Source organism: Platalea leucorodia (genome assembly GCF_965183815.1).
Source record: "Platalea leucorodia genome assembly, chromosome: 2".
Lineage (NCBI taxonomy): Eukaryota > Metazoa > Chordata > Aves > Pelecaniformes > Threskiornithidae > Platalea > Platalea leucorodia.
This window is the reverse complement of record NC_138824.1, coordinates 21,079,666-21,091,949: the sequence shown is the minus strand read 5'-3', so window position 1 is coordinate 21,091,949 and position 12,284 is coordinate 21,079,666. Positions and strand designations below refer to the sequence as shown.

Sequence of the window (12,284 nt, the reverse complement as noted above, 5' to 3'; positions counted from 1 at the left end):
TGCTGGGGGCACCTCGCAGCAGGCGTGGGATGCCACATGCCAAAGGTGTCCTCACAATGTCTTTCTATGGGATGTGCAGAGCTGCAAGGCACAAGGAAGAGCGCATGGCAGTAGAGGGAACTCTTCTGTCTCACAGGCTTTCCTAATTTCACTCTGGGACCTGTTTATACACAGCCTTTTGTATTTCTCCTACAGCATCCTTTAGACATAAGTTCACATTTGGTGATATAAAAATGAATAGTGTTTGTTTGAATTTGAGATATAGCTTGATAAGATTATAAAAGAAATTACACGACCTACTTCTCTGTCTATGAAAGGGATGTGAGCTGATAAATCAGACGCCTGTTCTAGTCCAACTTTAAGATTCCTATCAAAGTTGGGACTTTTTGCCTTAAAGATGACCAGATATGCACAGAGAGATGTCAGCAAGAGGAGCCTGGCAAAATTGATTGGAGGAGGGGAGCGAACATCTATACAAAGAGAGACTTGTGAGGCCTGAGTGCGATTGTGGCTGCTGAAGCTGTTTGAAATAAACCAGATCCTTGTTTTAGGGATCTGTTCCTGTCCCTTGGTCCATGATGGCTGGTTTCATGGTCTAAGCACCACTGTGGCTCAGAAACAAGGCAGAGAGAGCAGAGAGAGACCAGAGAGACCGAACTCCCCAGAGGAGTCCAATTGTATTGCTAGTTCCCAGCCTGTGCAAACCAAGAGCACTGGAGTAAGCCCTAAAACCCAGCAATTACAGCATTCTTTCCAAATGTCTTTATAAAACAGTATTGTCATTGGAGCATTCCCTCCTCACTGGAGGAGACTGAACCCACGCTTAGCAGTGAACAACTCTGGGGATCTCACCCTCTGCTTCACTTTTTAAGGTGAACGATGAAAGAGGAAGAAATGAGGGAGCACGTAGTCAGAGGCAGAGCTTCACTTTGCTGGCAGACATCAAGAGTGCTTGTTCCCAGCCGTCCCCTCACACTGGGCACCTAACATTTTGTATGGCATTACAGAGCACTGTCCTGGAAGGTGGGACTGCAGGATTGAAGTCCCCTGGGCCAAGGAGGAATTCAGCCTCCGTCTCCCACTTCCTAACACAGACACCCTGCTCTGAAAGACAGGTAAGTGCTAACAGAGATAGTATCACTCGCATGGAAATAGGGGCTAATGGAAGAAAGCCAACAGGAAGCATCAGTGTTAATGCTCCAGAGGGGGGAATGTAAGAGGGAATGAAAAGGCTTATTTACATATTCTAGAGCTGTCACCTCTAAGCAAGAGTAAAACCTTGCCTCCCTGTGAGAAAAATTTCTTCATCAAACAGCATTAAGTTTGAACAGTATGACATTAAAAAAAATAACCTCAGGACAAATTTTTTTTCAAAATGGCCCTAAACTGATTTCTAATATTCATTCCCTACTTTATCTTTTAAAATGCAAAGAAATGACATTAATTATGAGCTTAATATTACTATATTTACTATTTTATAGACTATTGTTTATGAATATAACATAATTTAATCCTAAAACACACAAGATCAAGATATTAATTTTTCTTAACAAAAGGACTGAAGTCAGCAAGTGTCATTAAAATCCCCCCCCCACTATCTAGCAAGGACTATCTGCCTCTTCGAAGTCTAACAGAACGTTTATTCATATCCTCAAATTGTCTCCTACTTAACTTACCTTCTGAGAAGAAAAGTTTAAATTAAACACACATCTTCACATTGCTCCTCAGTGTTAGCTACTCAAACTGAAAACCTTTCCATAGAACAGAGCACTACAAAATCACCGACAATACTCAGCAAATATTTTTAAGAGATTATGAAAGACAAGCAAGCAGAAGGACAAGTAGTAAACTGGAGAAAGGGTGATATAATACACTTCTCCATAAAGATACTGATCACCTCTGCCTTGCTAGCTTTTTTTTAAGAAGAGTGGAGGGTAAGCAACTGCCTTCTATTAATTTCCTATGTACTCATCACCAAAATATTATCCTATACAACAGTCACAATATATAAATTATTATTTGTACTTGTTAAAAAGTTTTTTTGTGCAGTAGTTGAGACCATTTTATAACTGCTGAATATTAATTATTTTTCTATTCTATATAATTTTATTTACTTGGGCCTATTTTCTCCCTCCTATGGACAGCCTTCCAGTTGGCAAGTTTGCAGAGCAGGAAAGGGAGTGGAAAAACAGGACTGCTACAGCTGTGGACTCTAGCCATTTGTGCCAAAGAAAGAACTTTGTTTCCAGCCAGTGTTGTGACTTCACTCCTTCTGCCATGACAATATTGTTAGTTATAAAGCAATTGGCTCTTTGACAGCCAATACACGGTCACAAGGTGGGTTTCACTGACGCTAATGCCAACTGAATGTATAAAACCCTACCAGAACAAAATGCTGATGTTCGATACCTCTGTAGCAGCATAATAAATGTCTGCAAAAGATGCAGATCATTACTGAAATAATATTAGAGGATGTAATTGGAGTACATGCTTCTCCAGATGGCATTAATTGTCATGATGGGTTAAGCTGAGCTTCAGTTTCATACACTTAAATTTAAGTGTCGACGATGTAGGTGTCACAGATGAGCTACAGGCAGAATTTAGTTGCCTAATCATATGTACCTACTGTCATCTAAAATACCCTTGTACATCCTGCCTGGCCTCCAGCTGCACCGATCGAAGTAAGTGTCTCTTGTAGGTACAGCGATACCATGTGGTGTCTCACATACCCTAAGGTGTTTCAAACACTGCTGGATGCTTATGTTTAAACATCTGAACTCAGCCCCTGTATTCAAGGGAGCCATTGAACCCATCCTAAAGTAGACAACTGCATTTGGTCAGCAGAAGAGCTCTCTGCATGCCAGGACTAGGTGTCTCCTTCAAGGTGAGATGAATCATGTTCTCGGCTGCATTGACTGTGTTGACTGGGGGTTCAATTCAGTTGTCTGAACATGAGCATCTAGACCCATCTGTGACCTTGTGGGGTATCTGAGACACTTTGCTGATCATGGCTTTCCCCAGGCATTTGCTCTTCTAAGGAGAACAGAGAGAGTCTGCCACTATTTTGTTCTACCACATGGGACAGAAAATGTCTGAACTGCAACAGTATGAGGTCAAACATACCAAATTCTTGGAAACTGACAATTCCTGAGGTGTTGGGTTGGATTAGCTTATTCTTAGATTTTTTCATTTTTCCTGAAATACCATAAATCACAGACATTTGCACTGTGCTGTATTATATTTTAGTTGAAAACTGTCAAGTTTTCTTACAAATTGTTACTGAGCTTTTCACAATTCACATAAATAAGGAGAAGTAAAATCAAATAGTTCACTATATTGTATGTAAAAAACTGCAAAATGTTCTTTGTGTGTTTTAAGCCTGACATAGTTTCTTATGGTATGAACTCTTCAAAATTTATTCCACATTGATCTTGTTCTCTGTCTAAAATGTTTAAAAAATTATCTCAGTACGCAAAGTATTACTAATTTATCCTTCATGCTAATAGTATCATTTAAATCACAACTTTAATAAATTAATTTGAAGCAAAGTAGGCATGAAACTCCTCTCATATTAATTCTACCCTGAAATAACTTCAACGACTTTAATGGATTTGCTTTTGAATTGTACTACAGTGTTAAAAAGAAACAGGCAATGTGTGTTTCTACAATATCTGCTAAAGTAAACAATTACCCTTGCAGTGTAAAGATTAATATTGGACGAGTCAGAATACATGTTTTAGCATAATCATTTCAACTCATGTATGAATGATTTTTACTTACTTTAAGCAGAGATAGACCTTTTCCAAATCAGTTAACAATTATGCAGTTTTTCATATCTTTGTTAAACATGCTTTTCTATTAAAGTTTAGCATCCCTTGGGCAAACAATAATTATTTGATATGGTTTCCTGGATAAACAAAGTTGTAATTTCAATTAGGTTAAAAAGTAAAAAACTTAAGATAAGACCCTCAGGCGTAAACAAAATTTATTAACACAGTTATTATAACTTAACTTTGGCTTTGAAACACTAATTGTATAGCTACTACCACATTTGTAGTTTTGCACAGTGAAATAATATGAATATATCCATTCAAATTAAGACCTCAAGATTTCAGAGGACCAATAATTAGCAAAAGTTAAAAATGATAGTTGCAATCAGGTTAAAAATATTAAAAATGTAATTGAAAACAAGTTACAGGATAATTTCAGTATTTCCTTTGATGGACTCTTCTGCTTAAAGAGAAATCACACCTTGATGTACCTGTTTTAATGCAACCTTACATCTGGAAAATGAAGGTTGACTTTATCAGGTCATATGAAAGGAAATAGCTTTTCAGGTGATAACTTTGACGTCTTACTTTGTAAACGAGTACTTTTGTGATTTGCAGAAATAGCCTAAGACAAACTTGTCTTTTGACGGATGACATTTTAAATATACCACAAATACCATCCTGTGACACGTGCTACACACAGAGCAGAAATACAGTGGCTTTCACTTTGAAAGATAAAACCATATAAAAATATCAGAGAGAGCCTAAAAAGTTTCCACAAATAAAACTCAATACAACTCAAACCAGAATATTTAGAATTTTTTCAGCCTCAGTTAACAGTGTGCACTGGAAACATTAAATAATTCAGAAAAAAATGCACCAGTACAGTTCCAATCACTAATGGCTTTCAAATAAAATACACACATACAGAGATATATACATATTTATATATACATATTATTATTTTGCTGTTAAAGGTTCTTACTATTATTTATTGAAAAAGGTTAGAATACCTTCAGATTTCTATTTCCTAATGAGGTAAAACCATTGTGTTCACACACAATGACATATTAAAAATTGCCATTTTTATTGTGCTTTTTTTGTGGCTATTATTTGGGCATTTATTAAACTGTTACAAACCTGTGACTCGAAGCTTATCTGTGCCAATTACAACCTCATTTTCATCCACTGTAAAAAGTGGCTTGCCGTCCTTTGAGTTGATCTGAAATTGCTGACCATGGAATTCTACCATTTTAGGACCTGCAAAGCACAGTAGAATAATGGAATAATTACATCAGCTTTCTTCAGTTTCCTATATAAATTCCTAATAATTTGAATTGTGGTCTTAATAATTTAATGACTCATTCAAGTACATTAAGGATCATGAAGCACCCAGATATTCTAAGGACAGTGGCCCTCTAAGTACCGAAACTGGTAAGTCTGTTTACATGATCTAATTTGTTGTTCAAAACTGTGCCTGGAGTTGTGCTTTCAAGTTGGGTTTCCAGGGAATTTAAGAAATCCCTCATGAATTGATCAAGACAAACAATTATGTTCTTGGTGTTGAAACTGCTAAGATTCTTTGATCAGTCTACCATTTTTTTTTTTAAACATAGAAACTGTTATCAAAGTCTTTGCAGCATCATCCCTTTTGATTAGGGAGGCTCAAATGCTTTAAAATGACAAGCATCCCATGTCAGGGCAGGACTCTCAGCTCTTCATGACACATGCCAGTTTAGCTCCACATACCTAACAAATGTTACAGATCACATTCTTAGAAGAGTTTCAAAAAGCTGCGAGAGTATTTGCAATTGGATCTGGAACTCCAAAAATTAAAATAATTGTGTGCAAGAGAGTCTTTACATATTTCCAGATCCTAAACTGAGTAAAACATTCTGTTCTACAGTGTTGGCTTGGTAAGCAGATATAAATCAAACCCTTAATATTACCCTTTCTAACAATCTGATCAATTAAAAATTCTCATCACGTAACTTTGAATGTCTATTCCATAGAATCATAGAATCGTTAAGGTTGGAAAAGACCTTTAAGATCATCAAGTCCAACTGTTAACCTAGCACTGCCAAGTCCACCACTAAACCATGTCCCTAAGCACCACGTCTACTCGTCTTTTAAATACCTCCAGGGATGGAGACTCAACCACTTCCCTGGGCAGCCTGGTCCAGTGCCTGACTACCCTTTCAGTGAAGAAGTTTTTCCTAATATCCAACCTAAACTTCCCCTGGAGCAGCTTGAGGCCATTTCCTCTTGTCCTATCACTTGTTACTTGGGAGAAGAGACCGACTCTATCTACTGATTTCCTATGCCATCTACTGATTTCCTTGGTACAAAGGCAGTCATCTTTGAAAATAAATTGCTGGGCCTGAGTAGGGGCACTTCGGTTCTTCCCTTCTCAGCACCTTGGCAGACACAGAAATTTTCATTGATTATTAAGTGTTGGAAAAAACAATGGATTTGAAAGAACTGGAGAAGTGTGACATGATTTGCACCAGGCCTAACTTGATCTTGTCTAGGAGTACATTTATCTTCTTGATTTGCTAATTCGCTGAATCTATTTTACAAGCAATCTTGTCAAAGAAACGTTTTTCACATTTCTCATAGTAAGAACAGGAAAGAGCTACCTCAAACAGCACGAATTGATTAATTTAATTTGTACATCTGCCATATTGCCAGAAAATTGACAGGTTTTTGCTAACTAGATTGTTACGGAATGTAGATTAATTCACAGAGAGATGTGACGTGACAAAAGAAAATAGTTATGAAGAGACAGGAAGTGCTTTAACTGTTTGAATTTAGGGTGAATATATACATACTAAATAGCATTTACATACCTTGGACCAAATTCTTTTTCTCTCACCTAACCAAAGTAAACAAATGCATGTTGTGCAGACTGACCTTCTCAGCTGTCCTAATGCAAATTTCAGGCATGGTGTCCATACAGAACATCATACTGATACAACTGGAGATGCAATATATACCAGTTTAATTAAACTAGTCCATGTATGGACTGACCCCACAGTGACTACAGCAACGCTGGGATTCAGCCTTTCCACTGCCAGCCAATAGTTTTTAACATCAGACCACATAAGCCCATTATTGGGCTCTCCTTTTTTCTTCCACTCAATTAATATCTCATTATTCCAGGCAAGGCAAACACCTTTAACAGGAGAAACTGAGGGACTCCTACCCTAAAATAATGAGATAGGGGAAAAACAGAGAAACATCTCTTAGAAGAAGAACAAGAGGTATAACAGCATTTGCAAAAAAGTGTGCATCCTGGCTGAGCAGTTTTAGCAAGCTAATGAATACATCCACACCAATAAATTAGAGAAAGTCAAGTCAGAGGAGACACAAGCATTGCCAATTTCTGCTAATCTGGTAGTGTGCTCCTTGGCACCGTCTCGACCTGTGCCACACAGCAACCTCCCAGACAGTGCCCCTGACCAGGGGCTGTTCCTCACAGATGGGATAGATGAAGCTCTCCAGCTCTGGAGGGAAGTGGGCTAAGCTGTGTAATGACAGTTGTGCCATGCCATCTGCCCCTGGGGTAGACTGTGGGTCCTGGCCTGGTTTGGTTGCTAATGTAGATGCCGTCTGTTCCTACCTGCTAAATGCTTTCCTACTTTAGATGCTTCTGGTCATGCACTGAGTGACTTATTAAGGTATTTAAGGATTTTTATTGCTTAAGAAAAGTTTGGTGCCTATTGGTCTTAACTTTTTTTTCTGTGCAAGAGTTAGGAGAAACTAAACATTGAATTTAATCATGTAGAGGGGCAGTTAGGTAGGATCTAAGATGGGTGCATTGTGAACTACGCCCATTATGTTTTAAAGCTAGACTGAAATAAGAAAAAACACTACAAGCACTGAGAGCACTCACTGCACATTATATACTTCCCAAAGTAGTCTTAACTGGTGGCTCTTTGAAACTACATCTCATGGCCTTGCCCATGCTGGGTTTGCATCCAGATTTCTCTCCTGTTTGATCCTAGTCCTTGCAGACTTGAATAAATCTTTAACAAGAATCTTTAGGTCCAGAGTTTTCTCAACATGAATGCCTCAGTAAAGTGGGACAAGAATTGTCCTATAGATAATCCTCATTATCAAAGAATGGTATGGATAATAAATGATGCATTTAAAATCTCTAGAGGGAATGCTAGGGTAAACCAAATTCAAGCACATGTTTTATTCATGCCAGAGATGAGACATCTCAGTATATGTGGAACAACTTTCAAAAGGGAAAAATAAGACTCCTAAAGAAATGAGGATAAATTTATGTAACCAAAAGTAGCCATTAATTTCTCCTAGTTGTATTTCACAATACACATGCACTAGCTATACTGCAATAACATTAATTGTATTGTAATCCCAGTAAGATTAATTTTCAGCTCATAAACATCATCCAAATTCAATATCTGAAACTCTAATTGCCTAATTCCTAAATGCATTTTGTTTACAACCCTAGTATATTAACTACATGAAATTCAACTAATACTATATAATCATACTTGTTGATAAAATCCTACAATTAAAAATGTTACATGAGTGAATGCAGGTTATAGAGAGCATTTGAGCTGTTTTCCCCTTGCTGCCAGAGGAATTCCCAGGTCAATCGGTTATCCTTGCTAATCAGGCTGACCAATAATTGCCCATTGTTCCTTTATGCTTCCTCCTTTAACACGTGCAGTTCCAATATAGACCTTGTATGTGATCATCACGTCACATACCTCTTGACACTGAGGATGCCACTTTAAACGATGAAAAATTGTTCCAAAAACAATTGACCTATTGCCTGCAAAGGAGCACGCTGCTAAACAGTATTCTTTTTTGTTTCTCCTCCTCACTCACAACTCTTCTAGGTGGTTTTCCAGGAAAGGAAAGTCTTTTGTTTAGTGAGTCCATTTCAGTGGAAAAGCATTTAAATAAATTCCCTTCTACTGCTGCCCAACCTTTGAATTCCAGGCCAATACAAATGTAGAAGGACAAGACAGCAAAGAATCAAAAATATCAAAAATAGGGCCTGCTATAAAATACGTATCCATAAAGACTTGATGTCAATGAAAGTGGTAACATTGCAGGTAGACTCGTCAAATCCAGTTAGTTCTGTGAAGTAACTTTTAGTGTGTCTTTAGATCTTTCAGAAGAAAAGGCTTTCCATCACTGAAGTTATTTATTTAATTTCAGATCTTTTCTTTTCTTACTCTTCTGCTATCCATTATTTTTGATAACCTATGGCTGTCACCTACTCTCCATGCTTCACTCTTCTCCTACCACCTAGAATCATTTAAGTGTTGAATATAAGCCAAAATCCTGAGTGCTTTGGGGTATTGCTATGCAATTTCATTTCTTAGTTCATTTTTATTATATTAAAGCACCTTACTTAAAATAAGATCTCATTAAAAGTGTATTAAAAATGTAATACTCCTACAGATTCAGTTCTAGTTCCATGAGTAATACAATACCAATAAATGCAAAGTCATTACTTTCAAAAGCATAAAATTAGTCAGATTTTCATATGGAATGGTATGGAAGTACTTGCTGGTCTTTTATTAGAACAAGCGCATTACTACAGAGGTTATGCAGCACATTGCATATATACATTTTATGTCCATATCATACATCTCACATCACCTTTAAAAACATCTCTAATATATTAATAGAACACTTGCTGCTCCTATTTCCTCTTTTTCTCTCAGTTCTCCTTTTATGTAATGGATGCAACAATTCTGCCCTCTCAGATCAAAGTAAGGACACCTTACTGTCAGCACTTCTTATACTTTGTTGTTCTCTATGGTTGAAGACAAGTCTAGAGATCTTTTAAAAATTGGTTCTGAATGATCGTTGCAGACGCTGATCATGTAGACAGTGGCAACCCAACCTAGTGTTAGGTATTTAGGTGGTAGTACTTTCCCCTCTCAGAGTGATTTAGGTAACTAAATGTCTTTATCCATCTATGCATTTTCCTTATAAAATACTCTATTTAAATATAAAAAAACCCCATGAAATATTTCACTGTAAATTGGCTTATTGCATGTAGAAACCATGGCAGGAATAAGAGATTATGTTTCTCACACAGTAACTTGACAAAAAGGCTATGGTGTCACCTTTTCTCTCAGGCCTAATGAATCCAGAATTTGTTGTACGATTAATAACTTCAACAGGAAAAGGTGAAACACACGGTCCTCAGACAGGTAAGGTGAAAAGGAAAGTACTAAAGGAGATGAAGCATGATAATTTGAAACCTTGTATGCACAGAGGACAGCTGATCTGAGTCTCTCATCCCTCAGTGAAGACTTTAACCACTCCATCTTCTGTATAATGGATAATTCTTCTTCCTCCAATTATTTTTTTTTAAAAGAAAGCCATAAGAGTATTTTCATAAGGTCAACTCCAGCACTGTGTTTCAGGAGTATTTTAAGCATGCCTACTGGATCTGGGCAGAGGACAATGTGGGAGGACCAATTAAACAGATGGGGCATGACTCAGTTGCCAACATAGCTGTCTAGTCCATTATATGTACTTTCGTGTTCCCTGCTTGGCCTTCAGCTTATTTTAGATGCCCTAAAGTATCTCAGACTTCTACACTGGGCTAGAAGGTCTGACCTGGGGTCCGTAAATGACCTGAGCCCTTCCACAGTGTGAGCTTAAGACTGGGCAAGACAGAATCACAGAATAATGCAAGTCAGAGGTCACCTCTGGAGGTCACCTCGTCCTACCTCCTACTCACAGCAGGGTCAGCTTGGTTGGAAGTTAGATAAAGGTGCTCAGGGTCTTGGCCAGGTGGAATTTTAATACCTCTAAGGCAGGGGAGTCAACAGCCTCCCCAGGCAACCTGTTCCCATGGTTAATTTTCTAACAGTGACATTTTTTCCCCCCTTCTATCCAGTTGCATTTTGTCTCACTGCAGCGTATGCCCATTGCCTCTCGCCCTTTTGCTATGTACCTCTCAGAAGAGTCTGGCTTCATCTTATCTCTAGCCCTCCCAGAAGCAGGCAGAAATCAGAAGCCCCCTTTAAGCCTTCTTTCCTGCAGGTTAAACCAAAACTTCTTCAGCCTCTTATACTTCATGTGCTTTCCTTCCTTGACCATCTTAATGGCTCCCTGTGGGAGTCTCCCCAGTTTGCTCATTGTTTTGTCATACTGGAGGGGGCTTAACACAGTATTGTGTGATGCAGGCTCCCAGGAGTGGAATAATGCAGCCCAGTATGCTATTAGCCCTCATTTCCACAAGGGTACACTGCAGATACCTGTTCAAGGAGTCCACCAGGATGAGGGGTGTGTCTTCTTCTGCAGACCTGCTGCAAAAAGGTAGGGATCCAGCTCCTTTTTTAGCCACTAACTGCCATCAGGAGTCTTGTTAGCTTTAAGAAGAAAGTACTAGTACACTTGAAATGACTAGGATTTTAGATGTACTTAATTATTCAAATTCTGTAACAGATTATAGTCACAATAAATTTCAGCTATTTTAAGCTAACCTGTACAAATTCATCTAGCATTAGCCAATACCAATAATTCAATCTTATTACTTTCAAGGAAGTAAGTACAGGAACTGTCCTCACTTTTAGCAATAACTATTATCTTAAAATTATCATCCAATGACTTATGTTAATGTTTACTATACCATATGAACCAAAATATGTTGTTTGGGACTGCAAATCTACTGAAGACTGTGAAAGTTGAGAAGGTTATAAAGTATTTAATAATTCCTCCTTTTTTCACTGATTTTGAATTCCTTACTCCCACTGAAATAAAGAGAGAATGGGGCTACTCAGATGAGTAATTGCTCTCTGATAAGAGACAGGTATCCACTATCTGTTTTTTTCCAAATAAAAAATGATTTTCCAAACATTAGCCTTTTTTTCAGAGCTAAGCTCTGTAGACTTATGTGCATATTGCTTTCCTTTTCTTCTAAACATGATTAGAAGAGAAGTGACAGCATAGGATTCAAATCCCCTTGGCCAGGCTAAATTTCCCCTTAACTGTAATGCTGGGATATTTAAGCAAGTTGGCAATGCCCACAACTACCTGATTAACTTCCAGAGGATGTTTAAAGTCTGGCTTAAGTCAGCATTGCTGACCCTGAACATTATCACATATTTCTTCATAATGATTATCATATTTGGGGACAGGGTGTGTAAATCTTGCTATGGTAAGCACCTTACTACACATGGTACATAGTTCTCAATGGTATTTTTTTATTATTTAATTTTTTTTTTCATAAGTAAGTTTTCAGCGTGATATGCTTAGCTAGCTTTAATTTAAATGTATATTGATCACTACTTACTTTTTTCTGCTATTTGTTTTAATTCTTTTCAACATTATATCCATTTAAATACACAATGATCTCACAAAAGACTAATAGCATATGCATTTAATACAGAACAGAAACACATCTGCCATGGATTAAAACAGGAAATTAGAAAAGAGGATCAGTTAAAAAGTCTGTAGGATGTTTTGGCAGCCACCTGTCATTCTCTAAATTCTGCCTGATCTGAGTCA

The 12,284-nt window shown here is 37.7% G+C and overlaps 1 protein-coding gene across 1 annotated transcript in view; it reads right to left on the bottom strand.

Moving 5' to 3' along the window:
• The window catches only part of SGCG (sarcoglycan gamma), a gene marked incomplete at both ends in the record, with an annotated part of 71,416 nt that overhangs the window by 28,027 nt on the left and 31,105 nt on the right, over positions 1-12,284 (bottom strand). Inside the window, one exon of the mRNA XM_082337676.1 lies at positions 4,911-5,030. Coding sequence (XP_082193802.1) covers positions 4,911-5,030 — 120 coding nt within the window. The remainder of the gene's footprint in view (positions 1-4,910; positions 5,031-12,284) is intronic.